General features: G+C 46.9%; 1 protein-coding gene across 1 annotated transcript in view; it reads right to left on the bottom strand.

The window, feature by feature from the left end:
- The window catches only part of nup214 (nucleoporin 214), a 127,513-nt gene that overhangs the window by 86,020 nt on the left and 19,989 nt on the right, over window positions 1-21,504 (bottom strand). The window contains exons 8-17 of the mRNA XM_078551278.1: window positions 20,474-20,580; window positions 18,458-18,524; window positions 17,520-17,646; window positions 15,869-16,027; window positions 13,668-13,959; window positions 12,765-12,862; window positions 11,159-11,223; window positions 9,638-9,733; window positions 7,069-7,218; window positions 2,876-3,034 (exon numbers count right to left, since the gene is read on the bottom strand). Coding sequence (XP_078407404.1) covers window positions 2,876-3,034; window positions 7,069-7,218; window positions 9,638-9,733; window positions 11,159-11,223; window positions 12,765-12,862; window positions 13,668-13,959; window positions 15,869-16,027; window positions 17,520-17,646; window positions 18,458-18,524; window positions 20,474-20,580 — 1,320 coding nt within the window. The remainder of the gene's footprint in view (window positions 1-2,875; window positions 3,035-7,068; window positions 7,219-9,637; window positions 9,734-11,158; window positions 11,224-12,764; window positions 12,863-13,667; window positions 13,960-15,868; window positions 16,028-17,519; window positions 17,647-18,457; window positions 18,525-20,473; window positions 20,581-21,504) is intronic.

Consider the following 21,504-nt stretch of genomic DNA (forward strand, 5'->3'; position numbering starts at 1 on the left):
GTGCTGGCTCTTTAAAAGTGTTTTCCCATTAGTCCCACTCCAAAGTTCATTCACCTGCAATGATTTTCCTTTACAAGTACAAATACACACATTGAAATAAATAAATAAAAGCATTAAATAAACTAATTAAGTTCAATGAGGATAAAGCCAGAGTCTAGGCAGATCACATCCACACATTTCAAAAGAATCTAGGGAAGAGGTAGCAGAAACACTATTGTACATATTTAATAATTTATTAGAAAAGGGTGTAGTGCCAGAGGGCTGCTGAATAGGTAATATTACATGGATACTTAAGGAGGAAGGCTGAACATATCCAGGGAACTATAGGCCAGTCAGCTTAACTTCCATGTTGGAAAGAAAATGGAATTACAACTAAAGGCGAAAATAGAAAAACACCTATAAACCAAAAACACATTACCAGTCAGCAGGGATTTCAAAAGGGAAAGGTGGTGGAGGGACAGGTAGTATTGAGGAGGCGGGGAGGCTGCAGAAGGATTTGGACAGGTTAGGAGAATGGGCAAAGAAGTGGCAGATGGAATTCAACGTGGGGAAGTGTGAGGTTAGGAGAATGGGCAAAGAAGTGGCAGATGGAATTCAACGTGGGGAAGTGTGAGGTCATGCACTTTGGTAGGAAGAATAGAGGCATAGACTATTTTCTAAATGGGGAGAGAATTCAGAAGTCTGGAGTGCAAAGGGACTTGGGAGTCCTAGTCCAGGATTCTCTTAAGGTTAACTTGCAGGTTGAGTCGGTAGTTAGGAAGGCAAATGCAATGTTGGCATTTATTTCGAGAGGACTAGAATATAAAAGCAGGGATGTGCTGCTGAGGCTTTATAAGGCTCTGGTCAGACCACATTTAGAATATTGTGAGCAATTTTGGGCCCCGTATCTCAGGAAGGATGTGCTGGCCCTGGAAAGGGTCCAGAGGAGGTTCACAAGAACGATCCCAGGAATGAAAGGCTTAACATATGAGGAACGTTTGAGGGCTCTGGGTCTATACTCGATGGAGTTTAGAAGGATGAAGGGGGATCTGATTGAAACTTACAGAATACTGAAAGGCCTGGATAGAGTGGACGTGGGGAAGATGTTTCCATTAGTAGGAGAGACTAGGACCCGAGGGCACAGCCTCAGAGTAAAGGGAAGACCTTTTAGAACAGAGATGAGGAGAAACTTCTTCAGCCAGAGAGTGGTGAATCTATGGAATTCATTGCCACAGAAGGCTGTGGAGGCCAGGTCATTGAGTGTATTTAAGACCGAGATAGATAGGTTCTTGATTGGTAAGGGGATCAAAGGTTATGGGGAGAAGACGGGAGAATGGGGTTGAGAAACTTATCAGCCATGCTTGAATAGCGGAACAGACTCGATGGGCCGAATGGCCTAATTTCTGCTCCTTTGTCTTATGGTCTTATGAAAAGTCTTGCTTAACCAAACTCACTGAATTCTTTAGCAGGGAAGAGAATAGACAAGGGTAATTAAGTAGAAGTAATATATTGGTATTTCCAAAAGGCCTTCAATAAGTGCCACAAAATAAACAAATGAGTAAGATCAGAGAATGCAGAGTTAGGGGACAATTAGCAGAACCGATAGCTAGCTGGCTACAAGACGAAGCAGAGAGTAAGAGCGGCTATTCAGAGTGGCAGAAAGTGGGAGTTTGGGTCCCACATGGATCAGTGCTGAGGCAACCATTGTTACAATTTCTATTAACAATTCAGATTTTGAAATCAAAAACGCAAATTCTAGATTTGCTGACGACACCAAACTGGGAGGAATAGTCAATACTGAAGAGGAATGCAACAAGTTACAAGAGGATATTAATAAACTTGAAGAACATGCATACAACTGGCAAATGAATTTCAACATAGATAATAAGATATTACATTTTGATAATAAAAACAAAGTTGCATATTATTTTAAAAATAAAAATCTAAATGGGAAAGAACAGCAAAGGGATCTGGGAGTACAAATAAAAAAAATCACTTATCAGATCAATAAGGCCATTAAAACAAAAATCAAACCAAGCACAACAGTTTATTTCTAGAGGGAGAGAAAAGTAGGGAAGTTATGTTAAACGTGTATTTAACCTTGGTTGGACCACACTTACAGTACTGCTTGCAGTTGTGGTTGCTATATTATATAATAGATACAGAAGCACTGGTTATACCTATCAGGAAAGAATGAACAGGCTGGGTCCCTTTTCTCTTGAAAAGAAAAAGCTGCGGGATGACCAATTGGAGGTCTTCAAAATTATGAAAGGTTTTGATAGAGTAGACTCAAAGTGCGTTTCCACTTGTTGGGGAGCGCAAAACTAGAGACCATCAATATCATATTGTTGCCAAGAAGTCAAACAGGGATTTCAGGAGAAATCCTTTATCCAGAGGGCGATGAGAATGTAGAACTTGCTACCACAAAGAGTGTTAGGCGAATAGTATAGATGTATTTAAAGGGAAAGTTAGTTAAACACGAGGGAGTAAAGGATAGACAGCCTGATCGAGTTAGATGAGGAAGGATGGGAGGAGACTCAAGTGGAGCATAAACACTGGAACGGACTGATCTGTTTCTCTGCTGTGTACTTTAAATAATTCTATGTAATATCCAACTCCCTTCTGAGTATTGCTATCGAATCTGCTCTCGCCACCCTTTCAGGCAGTGCATTCCAATTCACAACTTGCCAGGCTTAAAAAAAAATTCCCCATCTCCATTCTGCTCTTTTGCCAACTTGCTAAATTCCTTTCCCTGTTTCAATTCAATCTGCCTGATTGATGATAAGGGACTTGAATAGTCACCAGTTGAACCCGGGTAATTGATCAGTTAGATTTGCCTTGATGGGCTCAGTGCAATATGATTATCTGAAGCCATCAACACAAGCCAGCAACGCACCTTAAGTTGTGCTTCGCTCTTTGGGTCAAGGGGTTTTCTACGAAGTAGCTGAAGGTAATTCTTGTCAATGCTTCGTTCGTTATGCGTAGTTGCATCTTCTACAGCAGCAAATCCTTCCAGCATCACAGTCTTCAGAATGCCGATTTCTTCATGCAGAGTCTAGTAGGATGGGGCGGGAAAAAAAATGCAAAAATAAAATCAAACATCAGCATAAAAGCCACTGCCAACTAAGAGAATTCTTCTCATAAAGAGACATCTTTACATCCAAGTGTCCTCTAATGATATTCCTCAATAAATTGTCTTAGTAATAGCACAGAAAATAGGTGGCATGGGCGCAGTAGAATTACTCTCCCACACTAGCCAATCTGAGGAAGGAACTCCTATATGGAGCTGAGTGCAGATCAGGCCCGAAGCCAGAATCCTGGTGTACCACTTGACCCAGTCCCGTGCTCCCAATTCTTGATCAAGACTTTGCCCACCCAGACTTTACTGCCTTCCACCCTCCTCAGGTTGAACTTTGCACAGTTCTGGCCTCCAGTCTATAAAAAGGAAATTAGAGCATGGCAGACAGTGCAGCTAAGATTGACAGGGATAGCACCAGAACAGGGAGGTTACAGCCATCGGAAAAGGAGACCTGGTGGAGGCCTTTAAAATTCTGAACAGGTTCAACAGGGTAGACCTGAAGGGAGTGTTTCCACTGGCAGGAGAAAAATAGGGGCATAAATACAAGAAAGACTCAGACATTTACAGCACAGGAGGTCGTCATTCGGCCCATCCTGTCCGTGCCGGCCAACAAAGATCTGACTACATTAATCTAATTTTCCAGTGCTTGGCCCATAGCCCTGGAGGCTGTGGCAACACAAGTGAATATCTAAATACTTCTTTAATGTTACGAGTGTTTCTGACTCAACCAGCCTTGCAGGCGGTGAGTTCTAGACTCCCACCACCCTCTGGGTGAAAAAAATTCTCAACTCCTCTCTTAGCCTTCTACCTCTTACCTTAAATCTATGCCCCCTGATTATTGACTCCTCTACTAATGGCAGATGGAATTTAACCCTGAAAAGTGTGAGGTAATTCACTTTGGAAGGAATAATTTGACAAGGAAGTATTCCCAATGAACGGCATGACACTAGGAAGTTCTGAGGGACAAAGGGACCTTGACGTGTGTGTCCATGGATCTCTGATGGCAGAGCAGCATGTTAGTGGGGTGGTGAAAAAGGCATATGGGACACTTGCCTTTATCAATCGAGGCATAGATTACAAAAGTAGGGAGATCATGTTGGAGTTGTATAGAACCTTGGTGAGGCCACAGCTGGAGTACTGTGTGCAGTTCTGGTCGCCACATTATAGGAAGGATGTGATTGCACTGGAGAGGGTGCAGAGGAGATTCACCAAGATGTTGCCTGGGATGAAACATTTAAGTTATGAAGAAAGGTTGGATAGACTTGGGTTGTTTTCATTGGAGCAGAGAAGACTGAGAGGCGACCTGATCGAGGTGTACAAGATTATGAGGGGCATGGACAGGGTGGATAGGGGGCAACTGTTCCCCTTAGTTGAAGGTTCAGTCACAAGGGGACACAAGTTCAAGGTGAGGGGCAGGAGGTTTAGGGGGGGATGTGAGGAAAAACTTTTTTACCTAGAGGGTGGTGACGGTCTGGAATGCGCTGCCTGGGAGGGTGGTGGAGGCAGGTTGCCTCACATCCTTTAAAAAGTACCTGGATGAGCACTTGGCACGTCATAACATTCAAGGCTATGGGCCAAGTGCTGGTAAATGGGATTAGGTAGGTAAGTCAAGTGTTTCTCGCGTGACGGTGCAGACTCAATGGGCTGAAGGGCCTCTTCTGCACTGTGTGATTCTGTGAAAAATGCCTTCCTATCCACCCCATCTATGCCCCTCAATCTTATACACCTCTATCAGGTCCCCTCTCAACCTTCACTGCTCCAAGGAAAACAACCCCAGCCTATCAAATCTTTCCCCATAGCTCAGACCCTCCAGCCCAGGCAGCATCCTGGTAAATCTCCTCTGTACCCTCTCCAGTGCAATCACATCCTTCCTATAATGTGGTGACCAGAACTGCACACAGTACTCCAGTTGTGGCCCAACCAGCATTTTATATAGTTCCAGCATAACCTCCCCGCTCTTGTATTCTATGCCTCGGCTAATAAAGGCAAGTATCCCATATGCCTTCTTAACCACCTTATCTACCTGCCCTGCTACCTTCAGGGATCTGTGAATATGCACACCAAGGTCCCTCTGATCTTCAGTACGTTCCAGAGTCCTATCATTCATAGTGTAATCCTTTGCCTTGTTAGCCTTCCCCAAGTGCATTACCTCACACTTTTCCAGGCTGAATTCCATTTGCCACTGCTTTGCCCACCTGACCAGTCCATTGATATCCTCCTGCAGTTTACGACTATCCTCATTATTTCCCACCCTACCAATTTTTGTGTCATCCGCGAACTTCTTGATCATAGCCCCTCCATTTAAGTCCAAATCATTTATGTACACCACAAACAGCAAAGGCCCCAGCACCTAGCCCTGCGGAACTCCATTGGAAGGACTTCCAGTCACAGACACATCCCTCTACCATCACCCTCTGCTTCCTGTCTCTCAGCCAATTTTGGATCCAACATGCCATTCTGCCTTGGATCCCATGGGCTCTTACTTTCTTGACCCATCTGCCACTAGGGACCTTATCAAAAGCCTTGCTAAAGTCCATGTAGACCACATCAAATGCATTACCCTCATCGACACTCCTGGTTATCTCCTCAAAAAATTCATTCAAATTTGTCAAACACGACCTTCCCTTAACAAATTCTTGCTGACTATCCCTGATTTATCTGTCTCTCTCTCCCAAGTGCAGATATCTTCTGTCCCTCAGAATTCTTTCTGGTAATTTCCCCACCACCGAGGTTCGACTGACAGGCCTGTAATTTCCTGGTCTATCACTTCCTCCCTTTTTTATTATAGTTACTAATAAACCTAATAGGGAGCAATATCTTTACTGACTGGTCAAAATGTGGAACTCGCCACCACAGGAAGCAGATGAGGCAAAAAGCTTTTGACGCTTTCAAAAGGAAGTCAGGTAAGTGCATGAGAGAAAAAGGAGTAGGAAGATATGTTGAAAGGCTGAGATGAGGTGGCAGGAGACTGGAGTGGAGAGTAAACACCAGCATAGACTAGTTGGACAGGATTGCCTGTTTCTGTGCTGCATATTCTATGTAATTCTGTCAGCAATCTCTGGCTCATTGTTCCAAGTTAAAGGCTAATACATAAGCAAAATACTGCAGATGCTGGAAATCTGAAATTAAAAAAGAGAGCTGGAAGTACTCAGCAGGTCAGGCAGTACCTGTGAACAGAGAAACACGAGTTAACGTTTCAGGCCAAGATGACCTTTTCAACAGAACAGTTAACATTAACTCTGTTTCTCTCTCCACAGATGCTGCCTGGCCAACTGAGTATTTCCAGCTCTTTTGTTTTTGTTCCACGTTAAGGGTTGGACTGGGAGACAGGAGATGTGCCAGTTCGGGAAATTTGAAACTGTGCAGTTCACAGTGAGAGAGCAGCAAGTGTTCAGCAGCTTCCACCCTTTACAAGGAACCCTGTCTTCCGGAGTGCATTGGCTCCTTACCACCCACAGGTTAACAATCAGAGCCATTAAACAGAGAGTAAAGGAGTGCAATGAATTAAGAAAAAATGCTGGAAAAACTCAGCAAGTCAGGCAGCATCGATGGAGAGGGAAAGCCAAGACTGGTTCTGATGGAAGGTCGACCTGAAACTTTAACTCTGTTTCTCTCCCCTCAGGGGCTACCAGGCCTGCTGAGTATTTCACATACTGTTTTTATTTCTGATTTCCAGCATGCACAGTATTTTTGATTTTGTTCAGAGCAATTATGGTAATTTCACTTTAATGAGGTGTAATGGTCTTAATGAACTTCCCAGAATAGCTGCCAAGTTTCACACACTGTGTGAGGGAAGCTTTTGTAATCAATTTCTATGGTGATAGAATATAGTTACTGTTAATTGCCTGGTCAGGCAGTGGACTACCAAAGGTTTGGGTTGGGGGGAACTGTACTACATAATAGGGTTACACTTCCCCACTGATTGCCCACACTCTCACCCTGGCATGACCTTAGTACTCCAGCTCCTCCCCTTTGATAACAAATTACCCTGAGCTGGGCTCTCCACTTGCCTCAGTTATCTCCTTGATTTCGAACAGAAAGGTTTGCAGTGACTGTGCGTCATACCGCAGGTGGGACATCTCCTTGGCGCTGCCAACCTCAAAGTTGGAACGTGCCGTGCGACCCTTCAAATCGTCAAGTTCCTTCTGAAAGAGAGCAATCTATGCAAAAACACACAGCGTGTTAGTGTTCCAGAGGAGACACTCCCCAAACCCAAAGTTACAACTGATTAAAAAAAAAATCAAAATTTCCACAGCCCAGAACGGCCCAGTGACATGTGACGTGCCAGCGCTGTTGCACCGGAATATTTTCCTACATAGGAGGCTATACCTTCAGCTGCCTAGGCCTAAAGTTTTGGAATTCCCTACCCAGGCCCACCTTTCCTCCTTTAAAACCATCTCTTTCACCAAGCTTTTTTGGTCACCAAGATCTCTTTATGTAGCTCAGTGAAGCTCTTTGGGATGTTTTTTGTTGTAGTTGTTCTAGCTGCTGCATAAATACAAGTTGTAGTAATGCAGGGCAGCCAATTTGTATAAGCAAGATCCCACAAACAATATGATAATGAGGTGATCGTTTGGGTGATGCTGGTTCAGGGGTAACTATTGGGCAGGACACGAGAGGGGGCTCCCAGCTCCTCTTCAAATGCTTCCATGGGATCTTTTGGACTGATCAGGCAACCGGGTTACACAGTCCAGCAGGGTGGAAACTCAGATCACAGCCTGCAATGCTGGGAGATCAGCTAGGGAGGGGGATTGAATAATAAAAATGAAAGGTGTCAGCTCTAGCTCAGTGGCTAATAACAACGACAGTTCATCAGAGGTTTATGGGCTCAAACCCCACTCCAGAGACATGGGCACATGACACAGATTGACACTCCGGTGTAATACTGAGGGACCACCGCGCTGCCGGGGGCTCGGTACTGAAGGAGCCGCGCTGCCGGGGGCTCGGTACCGAGGGAGCCGCCGCGCTGCCGGGGGCTCGGTACAGAGGGAGCCGCCGCGCTGCCGGGGGCTCGGTACAGAGGAAGCCGCCGCGCTGCCGGGGTCTCGGTACTGAGGGAGGCATGCTGCCGGGGGCTCGGTACTGAGGGAGCTGCCGCGCTGCCGGGGGCTCGGTACTGAGGGAGCCGCCGCGCTGCTGGGGGCTCGGTACCGAAGGAGCTGCCGCGCTGCCGGGGGCTCGGTACCAAGGGAACCGCGCGCTGCCGGGGGCTCGGTACCGAGGGAGCCGCCGCGCTGCCGGGGGCTCGGTACCGAGGGAGCCGCCGCGCTGCCGGGGGCTCGGTACCAAGGGAACCGCCTCGCTGCCGCGGGCTCGGTACCAAGGGAGCCACTGCGCTGCCAGGGGCTCGGTACCGAGGGAGCCGCCGTGCTGCCGGGGGCTCGGTACCGAGGGAGCCGCCGCGCTGCCAGAGGGTCAGAACTGAGGGAGCCGCCAAGCTGCCGTGGGCTCGGTACTGAGGGAGCCGCCGCGCTGCCAGAGGGTCAGAACTGAGGGAGCCGCACATTCTTAAGAGCAATATTGAGGGAGGGCTGTACTGTTAGAGGTGCTGTCTATCAGTTGACATATTAGCCCAATGTCTCATTTGTCCTCTCGGAGAGATACAAAAGATCCTATGGTATTATTCTGAACAGCAGCAAGGGGTTTTACTCCAGTGTCATGGCCAATATTTATCACATGGCCAACATCAGAAACTGCTCGTTACGACATGGCAGTTTGTAGGATCTTGCTGTGCACAAATCATCGTTTCTTACATTATAGCAGTGACTACACTTCAAAAAGTACTTCATTGGCTGTAAAAGATTTTAAGGTGTCCTCTGTTGAAGGCACTATATTAATGTTCGTTCTTATAAAACACTAGAACAATTCATTTTAATAACTAACAACTTGTATTTCTACAGCGCCTTTAACATGGTAAAACATCCCAAATTACTTCACAAAGGGTGTTGAATAAAATCTGTCACATGACCACACAGAGACATTAGGGCAGGTGACCAAAAGCATGGTCAAAAGGTTAGATTTTAGGGAGAAGAGTGGAGGAGGAGAGAGAGGTGGAGAGATTTAGGGGAGGAATTTCTAAGTTTAGGGCCCAGGCAGCTGAAGGCAAGGCTGCCAACAGTACAGCGACGAAAATCGAGGACGTGCAAGAGATCAGAATTGAAGGAATGTAGGGGTCTCAAAAGATTGTAGGGCTGAGGGAGGTTGCAGAGATAGGGAGGATCAAGCCCATGCAGAGATTAGAAAACAAGGATGGGAATTTTAAAACTGAGGTGTCGTCAAACCGGGAACCAGTGTAGGTTAACGAATCAGGGTGATAGGTAAATGGCTCTTTGTGTGAGTTAGTTACAAAGCTTTATGTTCGAATGACAAAGCTGCTGAATTGGCTATGTGGCTGAGCTTGTTCAGCCATTTTCTCAGCTGATGAACACTGGGGTCATGGAGTCCAAAATGCTGGGCAGTCAGCAGCTGACGAAGGTGAAAAACTATAAGCAGACCGATACTGAAACATTAACTGATAAGTTGCTGGAGTTCCTGTTGAATGGAGGTTTTCACCAGACATTTCACACACTCTGCTCTCACCTCTTCCATGATTCCCACCATGACGGGGTCTAAGGTTGGATACTGTTGCAGTTGTTTCTCCAAATCAGATACGGACAGTTCCAAGGTGGCGGAGCTCTGAAGAGAAAAGACCAACATATAACACAAAATATTTAAATTCATAACGAACTGGTGTTAATATTGTGTAAATTGTCTCGTTACAGTTAAGGATAACAGGTGGAGCGCATTGATTGTTTTAAGTATCTTGAACACATATAAAGAGGGACTGGGCACTGCGTGCGTTGGTGGATGTCCAGCTCGTGGCCAAAGCCATCCATGACCTTAAAACTGTAGTGCTCGGACCTGACAGCACTCATGGTGTCAAGGGAGCTCGAGCGAACAGTGGGCTTCTGTCCGAACAGATCCCCGTTCAAGCGGAATTGCACACTGGTCCAGTGTCCTGACACCTCCCTCGGGAGCCGCAAGCCCACAAATTGAGCAGTCTCATGGAAATTCCCTCATTCAGCACGGGGAGGTTTCCTGTGTGGCCTGCTGCTGTACACCCTCCACTTCCTTGCTTTCCTCCACTGTCAGGGCACACCCTGGCGTTCTCTTCTACCATCTGACAGCCGGGGAGGTCCCAGTGGTGGGCTCCCTACGTGCGAGTCTTCCCTTTCTCCATCGGGGACCTGGCGTGGAGGGTGTAACATGCAGCACTGCCACATAATCGTAGGTTAAGGTGGTTCACAGACTTCCGAGCTGCATGTGTTTTCTACAGCCAAGGGGAGTCCATGTTCCATGTTTATGTAGAGTGCTTATGTAGAGTGCCCAAGGTTGCAGCCCCTTTTTTGTTATTTGAAGGGGCTGCTCCTCAATTTTCGGGTGCACTTCAGCCCCACGCTCCTATCTTTTCTCACCCCATGCAGAGGGGAGCAGGGGGGGGAGGAGGAGGACCACCTTGTAAGCCTTCTCCTGGGCCTGGCCAACGTGGCTATCAACAGGTCCAGACAGCGGGCCATCGAGGGTGCTGTCCGACTCAACTGCCTGCCCCTCTCCCGCAGCCATGTTCGCTGCCAGGTGGCCCTGGAGAGGGAGCACAAGGTGTCCACAGGTACGCTAGAGGCCTTCCGCGACCGGTAGGCACCATGGGGGCCGGGGGGTACTAGCTCCTCCCGACAGCCTTCCTCACTGGCACCCTGCAAAGTAATCTCAAGAGTGGGGAGAAAAGAGGAGGAAAAAAACCTCTCAGAAAACACCTGGAGAATCCTCGTTTCCCCTGGTCTACCCAGTTTCTCCCTGTGTGGAAGTGGCATGTACAATCCCAAGGTCTGGCAGAGAGCTGGCTTGCTGTGGGATCTCGCTCTAGATTGGCAGCACTCAGAAATCCCAGGCTCTTCCCACCTTTGGAACTGCCCAGCTGAGTGGGTCAGAGCAAACCTGCAGGAAAAACCCGTCCCTTTGCTTAAATCTGTTTTTTTTTAAAGCAACATGACCCTGCTCATCAGGTGATCCCCATAGGCAGCGATTCTGTATCATGATGACTGGTGTTACCCAAACTCTTACCTGGGTAGGGCAAGTCTTGGGATTAGGAAAGGCTGCAGCGGAGCCCAATATATTTCGAGCATCGACTACACGAAGAAAGAAAGAAAGAAAATTAACAGCTGTAATGGTTTTCAAATTTGAGTTTTCCTCCATTCCCCAGCACCCTCACCACTCCCATCTCCCCACCAAGTCCAACTGGCTTCCACATCCCTCCAGACGCCACTCCAAAAGAGAGCGCCACATGGAAATTATCCCACAGGCCCAGGCTGTGTGGACATGCAGCTTGCTTCTTCACCGTGAAAGGGGTCAGACGGGCCGGGTCTTTAGGGCAGAGCCTGATTTCTAAACTCCTCAGTCGAGAAATAAAAAGCATCAAGTCTAAGGTTCAGTTGACGTGCACCAACAATAGGCCATTTATCCTGTCAAGTTTATCTTCAGCTTCCTGGTGGTGAGGCACACGCAACAGAGACAGGCCGAGTGGGTGACAGGGGGAGGCCAGAGACGGGCCGGGTGGATGAGGGGGGAGGCCAGAGACAGGCCGAGTGGGTGACAGGGGGAGGCCAGAGACGGGCCGGGTGGGTGAGAGGGGGAGGCCGGAGACGGGCCGGGTGGGTGACAGGGGGAGGCCAGAGACGGGCCGGGTGGGTGAGAGGGGGAGGCCAGAGATGGGCCGGGTGGGTGAGAGGGGGAGGCCAGGGACAGGCCAGGTGGATGAAGTGGGGAGGCCAGAGACAGGCCGGGTGGGTGAGAGGGGGAGGCCAGAGACAGGCCGGGTGGATGAGGTGGGGAGGCCAGAGACAGGCCGGGTGGATGAAATGGGGAGGCCAGGGACAGGCCAGGTGGATGAGAGGGGGAGGCCAGAGACAGGCCGGGTGGGCGAGAGGGGGAGGCCAGAGACGGGCCGGGTGGGCGAGAGGGGGAGGCCAGAGACGGGCCGGGTGGGCGAGAGGGGGAGGCCAGAGACGGGCCGGGTGGGCGAGAGGGGGAGGCCAGAGACGGGCCGGGTGGGTGAAAGGGGGAGGCCAGAGACGGGCCGGGTGGGCGAGAGGGGGAGGCCAGAGACAGGCCGGGTGGGTGAAAGGGGGAGGCCAGAGACGGGCCGGGTGGATGAGAGGAGGAGGCCAGGGACAGACCAGGTGGATGAGGGGGGGAGGCCAGAGACAGGGGGCCAGGTGGATGAGAGGGGGAGGCCAGAGACAGGCCGGGTGGGTGAGAGGGGGAGGCCAGAGACAGGCCAGGTGGATGAAGGGGGGAGGCCAGAGACAGGCCAGGTGGATGAAAGGGGAAGGCCAGAGACAGGCCGGGTGGATGAGGGGGGAGGCCAGAGACAGGCCGGGTGGGTGAGAGGGGGAGGCCAGAGACGGGCCGGGTGGATGAGGGGGGTGGGGGGAGTGGCCAGAGATGTGCAGCGGGTGGGCGAGGGAGAGAGGGGGGCCAGAGGCAGGTGGAGGGGGGGAGGGGGAGGCCAGAGACAGGCAGGGAGGGTGGTGTTAGCAGAGATGTGATCAAGGCTGAAACAGAGGTTGCTTGGGGAAGAAAGAAAGGAACATTGCAAGAAAGAATAAATGTTCTGACTTTCAATATCTAAAAGCAGGTTTCAATAAAATAGTATTCTCAGTTGCAGAACCTGGGTATGAGCTGCGTACTTCTCCAGGGTGTACTTGCTGCTCTGATTCGGCAGCTGATTCGGTCTCACTGGATGATGTTGTTCCTGTTTCTAAGAACCTACAAAGCAGAGCAACTCCATCACTACTGAACACAGCAGGCATGACATATCATCCAAAAAAGCCTGGGAAGCAACCAGAACCATTAAATATCAAAGCACAGAATCCGAACAGACCATTCATCCCATTACTTTATGCAGACGTGTGGTCACTCCATCGGGAATTTTGCCCAACCCACTTAATCACCAGAGGGCAAAGGTCTGCATGAGCGCTAAAATAACAGCAAGATGTTGAGGAGTGGGGGAGAGAAAAATCTCAACAGGTCTGGCAGCATCCATGCAGAGACAAACAGAACTAACATTTCAGGTTGATAACTCTTTGGTCAGATAAATTAAAGTTCACCACTCTGCAATGCCAAAGAAACAATATCACGCACCCAATGCAACTTACAAATTTGAGAGCCCCAAGTTGAAAGTCAACTGCCTTCAAATGATACTGGCCACCAAGTAGCTGAGCCTGTGTCTAAGGATATCATGGTTGGGTATTGAAGATTAACGAGTATATAATTCAGGTGTTTAAGCTGGTTAAAGGAATTGTGGGTGAAAGAGAAAAATTATGATGAAAGGTCACCAGCCTGAAAAGTTAACTCTCTTTCCCTCTCTAAAGACGCTGTCAGACCTGCTGAGTATTTCCAGCATTTTCTGTTTTTATTACAGAAGGGTAAGGGGAGATGAAGAGGGGTGAGGGCAGGCTCATGTGGAGCATAACCATCGGCATGGACCAGCTGGCCTCAATGCTTGTTTCTGTGCTGTGAAGTTTGATGCAATTCCACGAGATTGATGGGAGCAGTATTGAACAGGGCTTACCTAACAAATTTGGCAGATGTTGCTGGACTGAGCCTCGATTCCGTTGGGGCGCCGACTATTTGGCTGTCAGTTGAAGAACCAGACTCAACTCTCGCTTCGGAACTTGTGAGACCTTTTGGAGGTGGACTCTGGACCTGTAACCTTGAAAAGGTGGGTAAACTAGGCAGGATCACCGGTAAAACAGTCGGGCGAAATGAAGGAGGAGGATGTACGACCACCGGAGAGTCCTGTGGCGACACTGTTGCAGCACGTGATGGCACCAACAGCGAGGAAGCAGGTATCGATGTCTGAGCTGGAAGGTAAGGCCAAATGTTAGTGATAAGCACCTCAACATAAACTATATTACGTTTTTTCCAAGAAAAGCAGTAATTATATAAAACCAAGCAAGCACTGGTTGAATACAACATCAGAATTCTTCCAACAGGAGCATGTGATAAACTATTTGGTCGGTTAGTCAATGGGTTAATAGAGTCCTGGGGCAAAGAAAGAGGCCATTTGGCCCATTATGCCTGTGCTGGTTCTTTGAAAGAGCTATCCAATTAGTCTCAGCCCCTGTCTTTTTCTTCATAAGCCCGTCAAGTGCTTTTTCCAACCTTCATCCAATTCCCATTTAGAGATGACTGAATCTGCTTCCACTGCCCTTTCGTGCAGCACATTGTGCAGTACGGGCACCAGGGGACACAGTATGGAAGCCAGGGGTCTCCCATTTAAGACAGAAATGAGAAGAAATTTTTTTCTCTGAGGGTCATGAGTCTTTGGAACTCTCTTCCCCGGGCAGCAATGGAGGCAGGGACAATGAATATTCTTAAGGCAGAGGTTGATTAGATTCTTGACTAACAAGGGAGTCAAAGTTATCGGAGGTAGGCAGGAATGTGAAGTTGAGGCTACAATTAGATCAGCCATGATCTTATTGAATGGTGGAGCAGGCTCAAGGAGTCAAATGGCCTACTCGTGCTCCTAATTTGTATGTTTGTACATTGTGGATCGGAATGAACAGCACCAATTATCTCCAATCTGTGTTCTCTGGTTACTGATCCATGTGCCAACAATATAGTTTCTTCTCATTTACTTATTCAAGACCCCTCATTCTCTTGGGCACCTCAAGTAACTCTTCCCTTAACCCTTTCGGCTCTCAGCAGAACAGATCCAACTTCTCCTGTCTTTCCACATAACTGAATTTCCTGTTACCATTCTAATAAATCTCCTCCGCAACCTAAGACCTTGACATACACGGTAAGTTAGTCATGCATCCTGAATAAGCAAGCTTCAGATGCTTGAGCAGAATACTTTGTATGCTGGAAATCGGAAATAAAAACAGTAAATGCTGGAAATGATCAAAGGTCTGGGCAGCAGCCTTGGAGAGAGTAACAGGATGCTTTTTATACACTAGTTGAATGGTATTGTCAGCACTCAGTGGGTAGCACTCCCACCACTCAGTCAGGAGGTTGTGCGTTCATTCCCACTTCACAGACTTGAGCACAAAATCCAGACTGGCGTTTCAATGCAGTACTGGGGAGCACAGCACCACCAGAGGTGCTGCCATTTCAATGAGATGTTAATCCAAAGCCCCCTCTTCCCTCTAAGGTGGCTGTAAAAGATCCTGTGGCACTATTCAAAGAGGAGCAGGGTGGTTCCCCATGCCCTGGCACGTATTTACCCCTCAACCAATCTCACTAAAAACAGATGGTGTGGACTATAACAATTGCTATTTGTGGGACCTTCCTGTGGGCAAGCAAACTAGTTGACGGTATCCCTCATTACAACAGTGACTGCACTTTGAAAGTACTTGATTGTCTGTGAAGCTCTGGAGATAAATATTGGCCAGGACATCTGGAAGAATACCCCTGCTCCTCTTCAAAATAGAGCTGTGGGATCTTTTACGTCCACCTGAAATGGCAGACGCGGGCCTCAGTTTAACATCTCTTTTGAAAGACAACACCTTTGTCAGTGCGGCACTCCCTCGGTAGAGCGCCAGGAGTGTCAGCTTGGAGTAAGGGAACAAGTCACTGGAGTGGGGATTGAACCCATTATAAACAGAGACGGAAGCAATGTCAATTGCAGCTCTTAAAAAGGAATAGGACCAAGTGAACAGTTCTTTCAGAGAGTCAGCACAGCTGCAAATGGGTCAAATGGCCCTCTTCTATGCTTAGAAAGCTATGATCCTACGTATTTCTTCTGTTATATGTAGGTGTAACCCGTACCCGGTTTAGGTTCTCTCTCCCCTTCAAGCTTTGGGCATCGTGGGGGTTTCATCCCTGCCTTCACTCCAGGTATCGAGTTGAGCATGTGGAATGGACAAAGAACTCCATCGGTTGAGAGCAACATTAAGATAGGACAAGGAGGGAAAACCTTCTCATTGCCTGCAAAAAGAGCAAATGAATTTCATTTAAGATGGTTAAAAACACCCAATGAATTGAAGATTTTTACCAAGCAAATAGTTTGTTCAATTCTATGCTGACTTCATTCTGAATTAATTAAACTGATTCCATGGTGCATATAATTATCAAATACGCAGGCGAAGAGGAATCTCAGCTCGTGTGTGCTTTCCCTGCACACTTAGGGTAGTCATTTCCTTCCCAATAAACACACATTTATACTTGCTACCCTTCACATACAACAACTTATATTTATATAGCAGCTTTAACACAGTAAAACATCACTAGACACTTCACCTGAGTATTCTGAAGCAAAATTAGACTCCAAGTCACACAAGACAGTGATAACTCTGGTCAAAGAGTCAGATTTTAAGGAGCATCTTCAAGGCAGAAAGTGAAATAAAGAGACGGAAAGATTTACGGAGTGAATTCCAGAGCTTAGGGCCTTGATAGCTGAAGGGACAACCACCAATGGTGGAACGATTAAAATCAGGGTTCTCAAGAGGCCAGAATTAGATGAGCACAGGGATTTTGAAGGGTTTTGGGGATGGAGGAGGTTACAGGGATAGGGAGGGGCAAGACCATAGAGGCATTGAACAACAAAGTTAAGAATGTTAAAATCATTGTAATACTTATTTCCTAACCATGACAATTTTTTCACACCTCCACCACTGACAGAGCACATCATAAGCTAACAAAGGCAGTTCCAGTTGTAAACATGGACGCAGGAATCAAAAAGATATAAAAACAAGAACGAACAAATTACTTCAAAATGGGAGACAGAATTCTCTCTCCACACCTTGGTCCAATACCTTTTCCACTTTAACCCTGTTTTACCTGAAGGTGACACTCGTTTCCCACTCCCAATGTGCAACGCCATGAGAAATCAACTAGCTAGCTATAACAAAAGGGATCTTAGCCCATTCTGTAACTGAGTTCATTTCGGGACACAGCAAAATACACACCTTGCAGCTTTAAGGGAAGACAAACTTGTAGTTTAGCAGAACACACACACACACACACACACACACCTGGTAAAATGTGCTACATCCTCTGATTATAAACAGCACTTTCGGGAATCCACTACAACACGAAATATTTCACCTCATCTAGCCTCCGCTGTGTCAGCACGTATGGCTCAGTGGCTCACAGTGTCACCTCAAAATCAGAAAGTTCTGGGTTCAAGTCATACCTCTGGGACCTGAGCACAAAATCCAGGATGACACTCCCAGTACCAGTACTGAAGGAATGCAGCACTGTCGGGAGGTGGCGCCTTCCGGATGAAGTGTTCAACCAAGACCTCGCATGCCCTCTCGGGTTGGAGATATAAGATCCCAAGGCCACTGTTTATAAGGGGTGCAGAGGTGTTTTCCCCGGTTCGCCCCGTCAACGGGTAGGGTAGGGTGAATGACAGGTAATCACACGTGGATAAGTATATCCCAAATATCAATTTATAAACCAAGAGTGAAACGCTCACCTATGGTGACTAATTGCTGACTGGTGAAGTCGACTCCAACACCAACTGGCATGGTGTCATCACTGTTCTCAGTCACAGGAAATTCTGCTCGAGCTGCATCCTCCAGGACCCAAAGCTCCCAGCTGGCCTACATGAGAAGCAAAGAATGTTCAGAGACTTGTATTAAATTTACAGCATAGAAGCGGCCCATCGAGACCATGGCTTATGTTCCTCAAGAGCCTCTCACTCCTATTTTATCTAACCCTCAACAGCATAATGTTCTATTCCTTTTTTCCCCTCATGTTTTCAGAAAGCTTCCCCTCAACTGCATCAATGCCATTTGCCTCAACCTCTGCACTTTGTAGCGAGTTCCACATTCTCACCACTCTTTCTGGATAAAGAAGTTTCTGCTGAATTCTCTATGGATTTATTAGTGACTATCTGATATTTATGGCCCCTCGCTTTGGCTTCCCCAACAACTGAAAGCATTGTCTCCTTGTCTACCCAATCAAGTCCCTTCATAAATTTAAAGGTCTCTATCAAGTCACCCATCAGCCTTCTCCTTTATATAAAAAAAAAAGAGCCTCAGTCTATTTAGTCTTTGCTGGTAGGTGTAACCCAGCAGTTCTGGTGTCGTCTCTGTAAATCTTTTTCTGCACCTTCTCCAGTGCCTCTGTATCCTTCCTATAATAGGGAGACAATGACTGTTCACACAATGTTGCAGGAGTGGTCTAGCCAAGGCTCAATACAAGTTTGATATAATTCCTCTGCCTGTAGATATGAACCCCTGTGCTTTGTTTATTGGCCTTATTAACCTGCATTGCTACCATTAGAGTTTGGCCATCTGTGGCCTATCTACAGTGGCAACACACTTCAAATAGCCACATTTCCAGCCACTTTTCATATTAATGGATAGATTATCTCCATTTAAAAATGCCTTTGAAAATCAGTGGTGTTACCTTGTCTGGTTGTCGAGCAACAATGCTGACTTCAATGGATGCTGCTGATGAGGCCAGGATAAGATCCCTGTAAATAATACAGCATGAATTGGATACAGCAGTCAGTCAGCATCTCTAAGCCAAATTCTAGACATTAAGCCTCAAAACGTAATGTTCTTCTATTCTGTGAATACTTCATGACAAACTAATGTTTTAATTAACAACTGCTTTAGAGCGAGTTCATTTATGGTACACACATGTACACAAGCAGTGAGGATATGCTAATGTTGTTTAATTTATTAAGAACAGCTCAGTAACTTGTTCACAACTTAAATGCAGGTGAGGCCAACACGACACCCTCAGTCCATTTCTCAGTGAATTAGTTTTTAAATGAGGCAGACTGTATAATTCACAGGCCAAATGAACCACAGGTCAGTCAAACTCGGAAATGGATTTTACACAAGAGATGCTCAATATTCTATCGGATGTACGGCACAGAAATGGCCATTGGGTCCCAACCAGTCCATTCTGCCTGAGCTTTTTGAATGGTCCAGCTGGTTAAAAAAAAGAATTTGCATTTATACGCCACCTTTCATGATCTCAAGGCGTCCCAAAGTGCTTTACCACCAATAAACTATTTCCCTGTTGAAATGTGGGAGTTGCCGCAACCAATTGGCACACAGCAAGCTCCCTCAAATAATGAGATAATGACCAGATAATCTGTTTTAGCGATGTTGATTGAGGGATAAATATTGGTCAGAACACAGGGAGGACTAACCTGCTCTTCTTCAAAACAATGCCTTGGGATCTTTTGCATCTTGCTGAGAGAGCAGCGAAGCCTCAGCTGAAAGTGCCTCTGACAGTGCAGGGCTCCCTTAGTACTGCATTGAGAATGTCAGGCTGAATTCTGTGCCAAGTATCTAGAGTGGACCCCAACACACAACCTGACTCCGAGATGAGAGTGCCACCCACTGAACCACAGCTGGTTGGAAGGTAGCAAGTTCAATCTCTGAGTCAGCCGATTTCATCCAGGACTGTGGCAAAGGGGTGGCAAACAACTGTAGCCCTGCAAATTTTCTCTCTTCTGATAACTATCCAATTCCCTTTTGAAAGCTACAACTGAATCTGTCTCTACCACACACTCAGGCAGTGCATTCCAGATCCTAAACACTCACTATATAAAAAGATTTTCCTCATGTTGCCTTTGCTTCTTTTAGCATTTGTTTTAAATCTGTCCCCTCTGATCCTTCCACCAATAAGAACAGTTTCTCTCTGGCTACTCTATGCAGACCCTTCATGGTTTTTAAAACCTCAATAAAATCTCCTCTCAACCTTTGTTTCTCTAAGGAGAACAGGCCCAGCTTCTCCAATCTACGGAACTGAAGTCCCTCATTGCTGTAACCATTCAGGCAAATCATTATGCGCCCTTGGCAATGCCTTCACCTCCTACTTAGTGTGGTGCCCAGAATTGGATGCAAGGCTCCAGTTGAGACGGAACAATTGGTTTATAAAGTTTCATCGTATCTTCCTTGCTTTTATACTCTATGCCTCTATTTATAAAGCCCAGGATCCCGTTTGTCCTTTTGACCACTTTCTCAACCTGTCCTGCCACCTTTAACAATTTTTGCACCTATACCTGCACTGTCTTAGAACTGTAACCTCTAATTTATATTGCCTTTCCCCATTCTTCCTACCAAAATGAATCAATTCATACTTCTCTGCATTAAATTTCATCTACCAGACACCCACCCGTTCAACAAGTCTGTCTCCTCTTGAAATCTGTCACTATCCTTTTCACAGTTCCCAGATGGTGATTCAGCAAAGCCTGAACATGTGGATGCCAGGGGATGTCAAGAGTCAAGCTCTGCTATGTTGCTCCCAGTGAAAAAATAAAACAATTTAGGGACAAGTGAACCAGTTGCGCCCCAGGTTTATGGATGAAGAATCCAAACCACAAGGTGCGATTTACGCACTGGATCTCATCAATTTTGCCGCTTACTGTACACACTGTGAATGAAAGCTGTACTCTTAACGCACCAGTTCTCAAGGTATTGCAGGAAGTAATGGTGCTGCCTCTCCGTAGACACTCCAAAACACAAGTCATTAAAATTCAAGAACTGGTCCTCTCGTTTCTCATCCTTTTTCTGAAAAAAAAAATTCACTTGTTCTCTTATGGTGAAAGTCTAAATATTTTCACATTGAACTGTATAGATGACACTGCTAGATAGAACTGACATTCAATTCCTGGAGACATTTCAGGATGGCAATGGTCAATTCTTAAAAGAAAAATTCATCCATAGTTTAACACCCACATTCCTTGTTAAACAGCCATCTCCTTTGGGAATAGATGTTCCTTTAATTTGCTTAGAAATCCCTCCGCAGCCTCAACCCTCATTTTCCCTGCAATCCCGGCCCATTTCCCACATCACTGCTAAATATTCTGCCAGGTTTTTCACAATGGCCCAAGTGGTTAAAGAAAGAACAAACTCGCGTTCAGATAGCGCCTTTCGAGCCCTGTCTCTACAAGAGTAGGTCAGAGGCTGGGGATCCAGTGGTGAGTAACTCACCTCCTGACTTCCCAAAGCCTGTCCATCATCTACGAGGCACAAGTCAGGAGTGTGATGGAATACTCCCCACTTGCCTGGATGAGTGCAGCTCAAGTAGCTCAACACCAACCAGGACAAAGCAGCCCACTTCAACATTCACTCCCTCCACCTCTGACGCACAGTGGCAGCAGTGTGTACCATCTACAAGATGCAGTGTAGAAGCTCACAAAGGCTCCTTTGACAGCATCTTCCAAACTTACGACCACACCCACCTAGAAGGATAAGGGCAGCAGATGCTGCCTAGAAATTCATCACCACCTAGAAATTCCCCTCCAACCTACTCACCATTCTGACTTGGAAATATAACACTGTTTCTTCACTGTCACTGGGTCAAAATCCTGGAATTCCCTTCTTAACAGCACAGTGGATGTACCTACACCAACATGGACTGCAGCGGTTCAAGGTGGCAGCTCACCACCACCTTCTCAAAGGCAACTAGAGATGGGCAATAAATGCTGGCCC

This window comes from Cetorhinus maximus, chromosome 10, assembly GCF_964194155.1.
Source record: "Cetorhinus maximus chromosome 10, sCetMax3.hap1.1, whole genome shotgun sequence".
NCBI classification, from domain to species: Eukaryota; Metazoa; Chordata; class Chondrichthyes; order Lamniformes; family Cetorhinidae; genus Cetorhinus; species Cetorhinus maximus.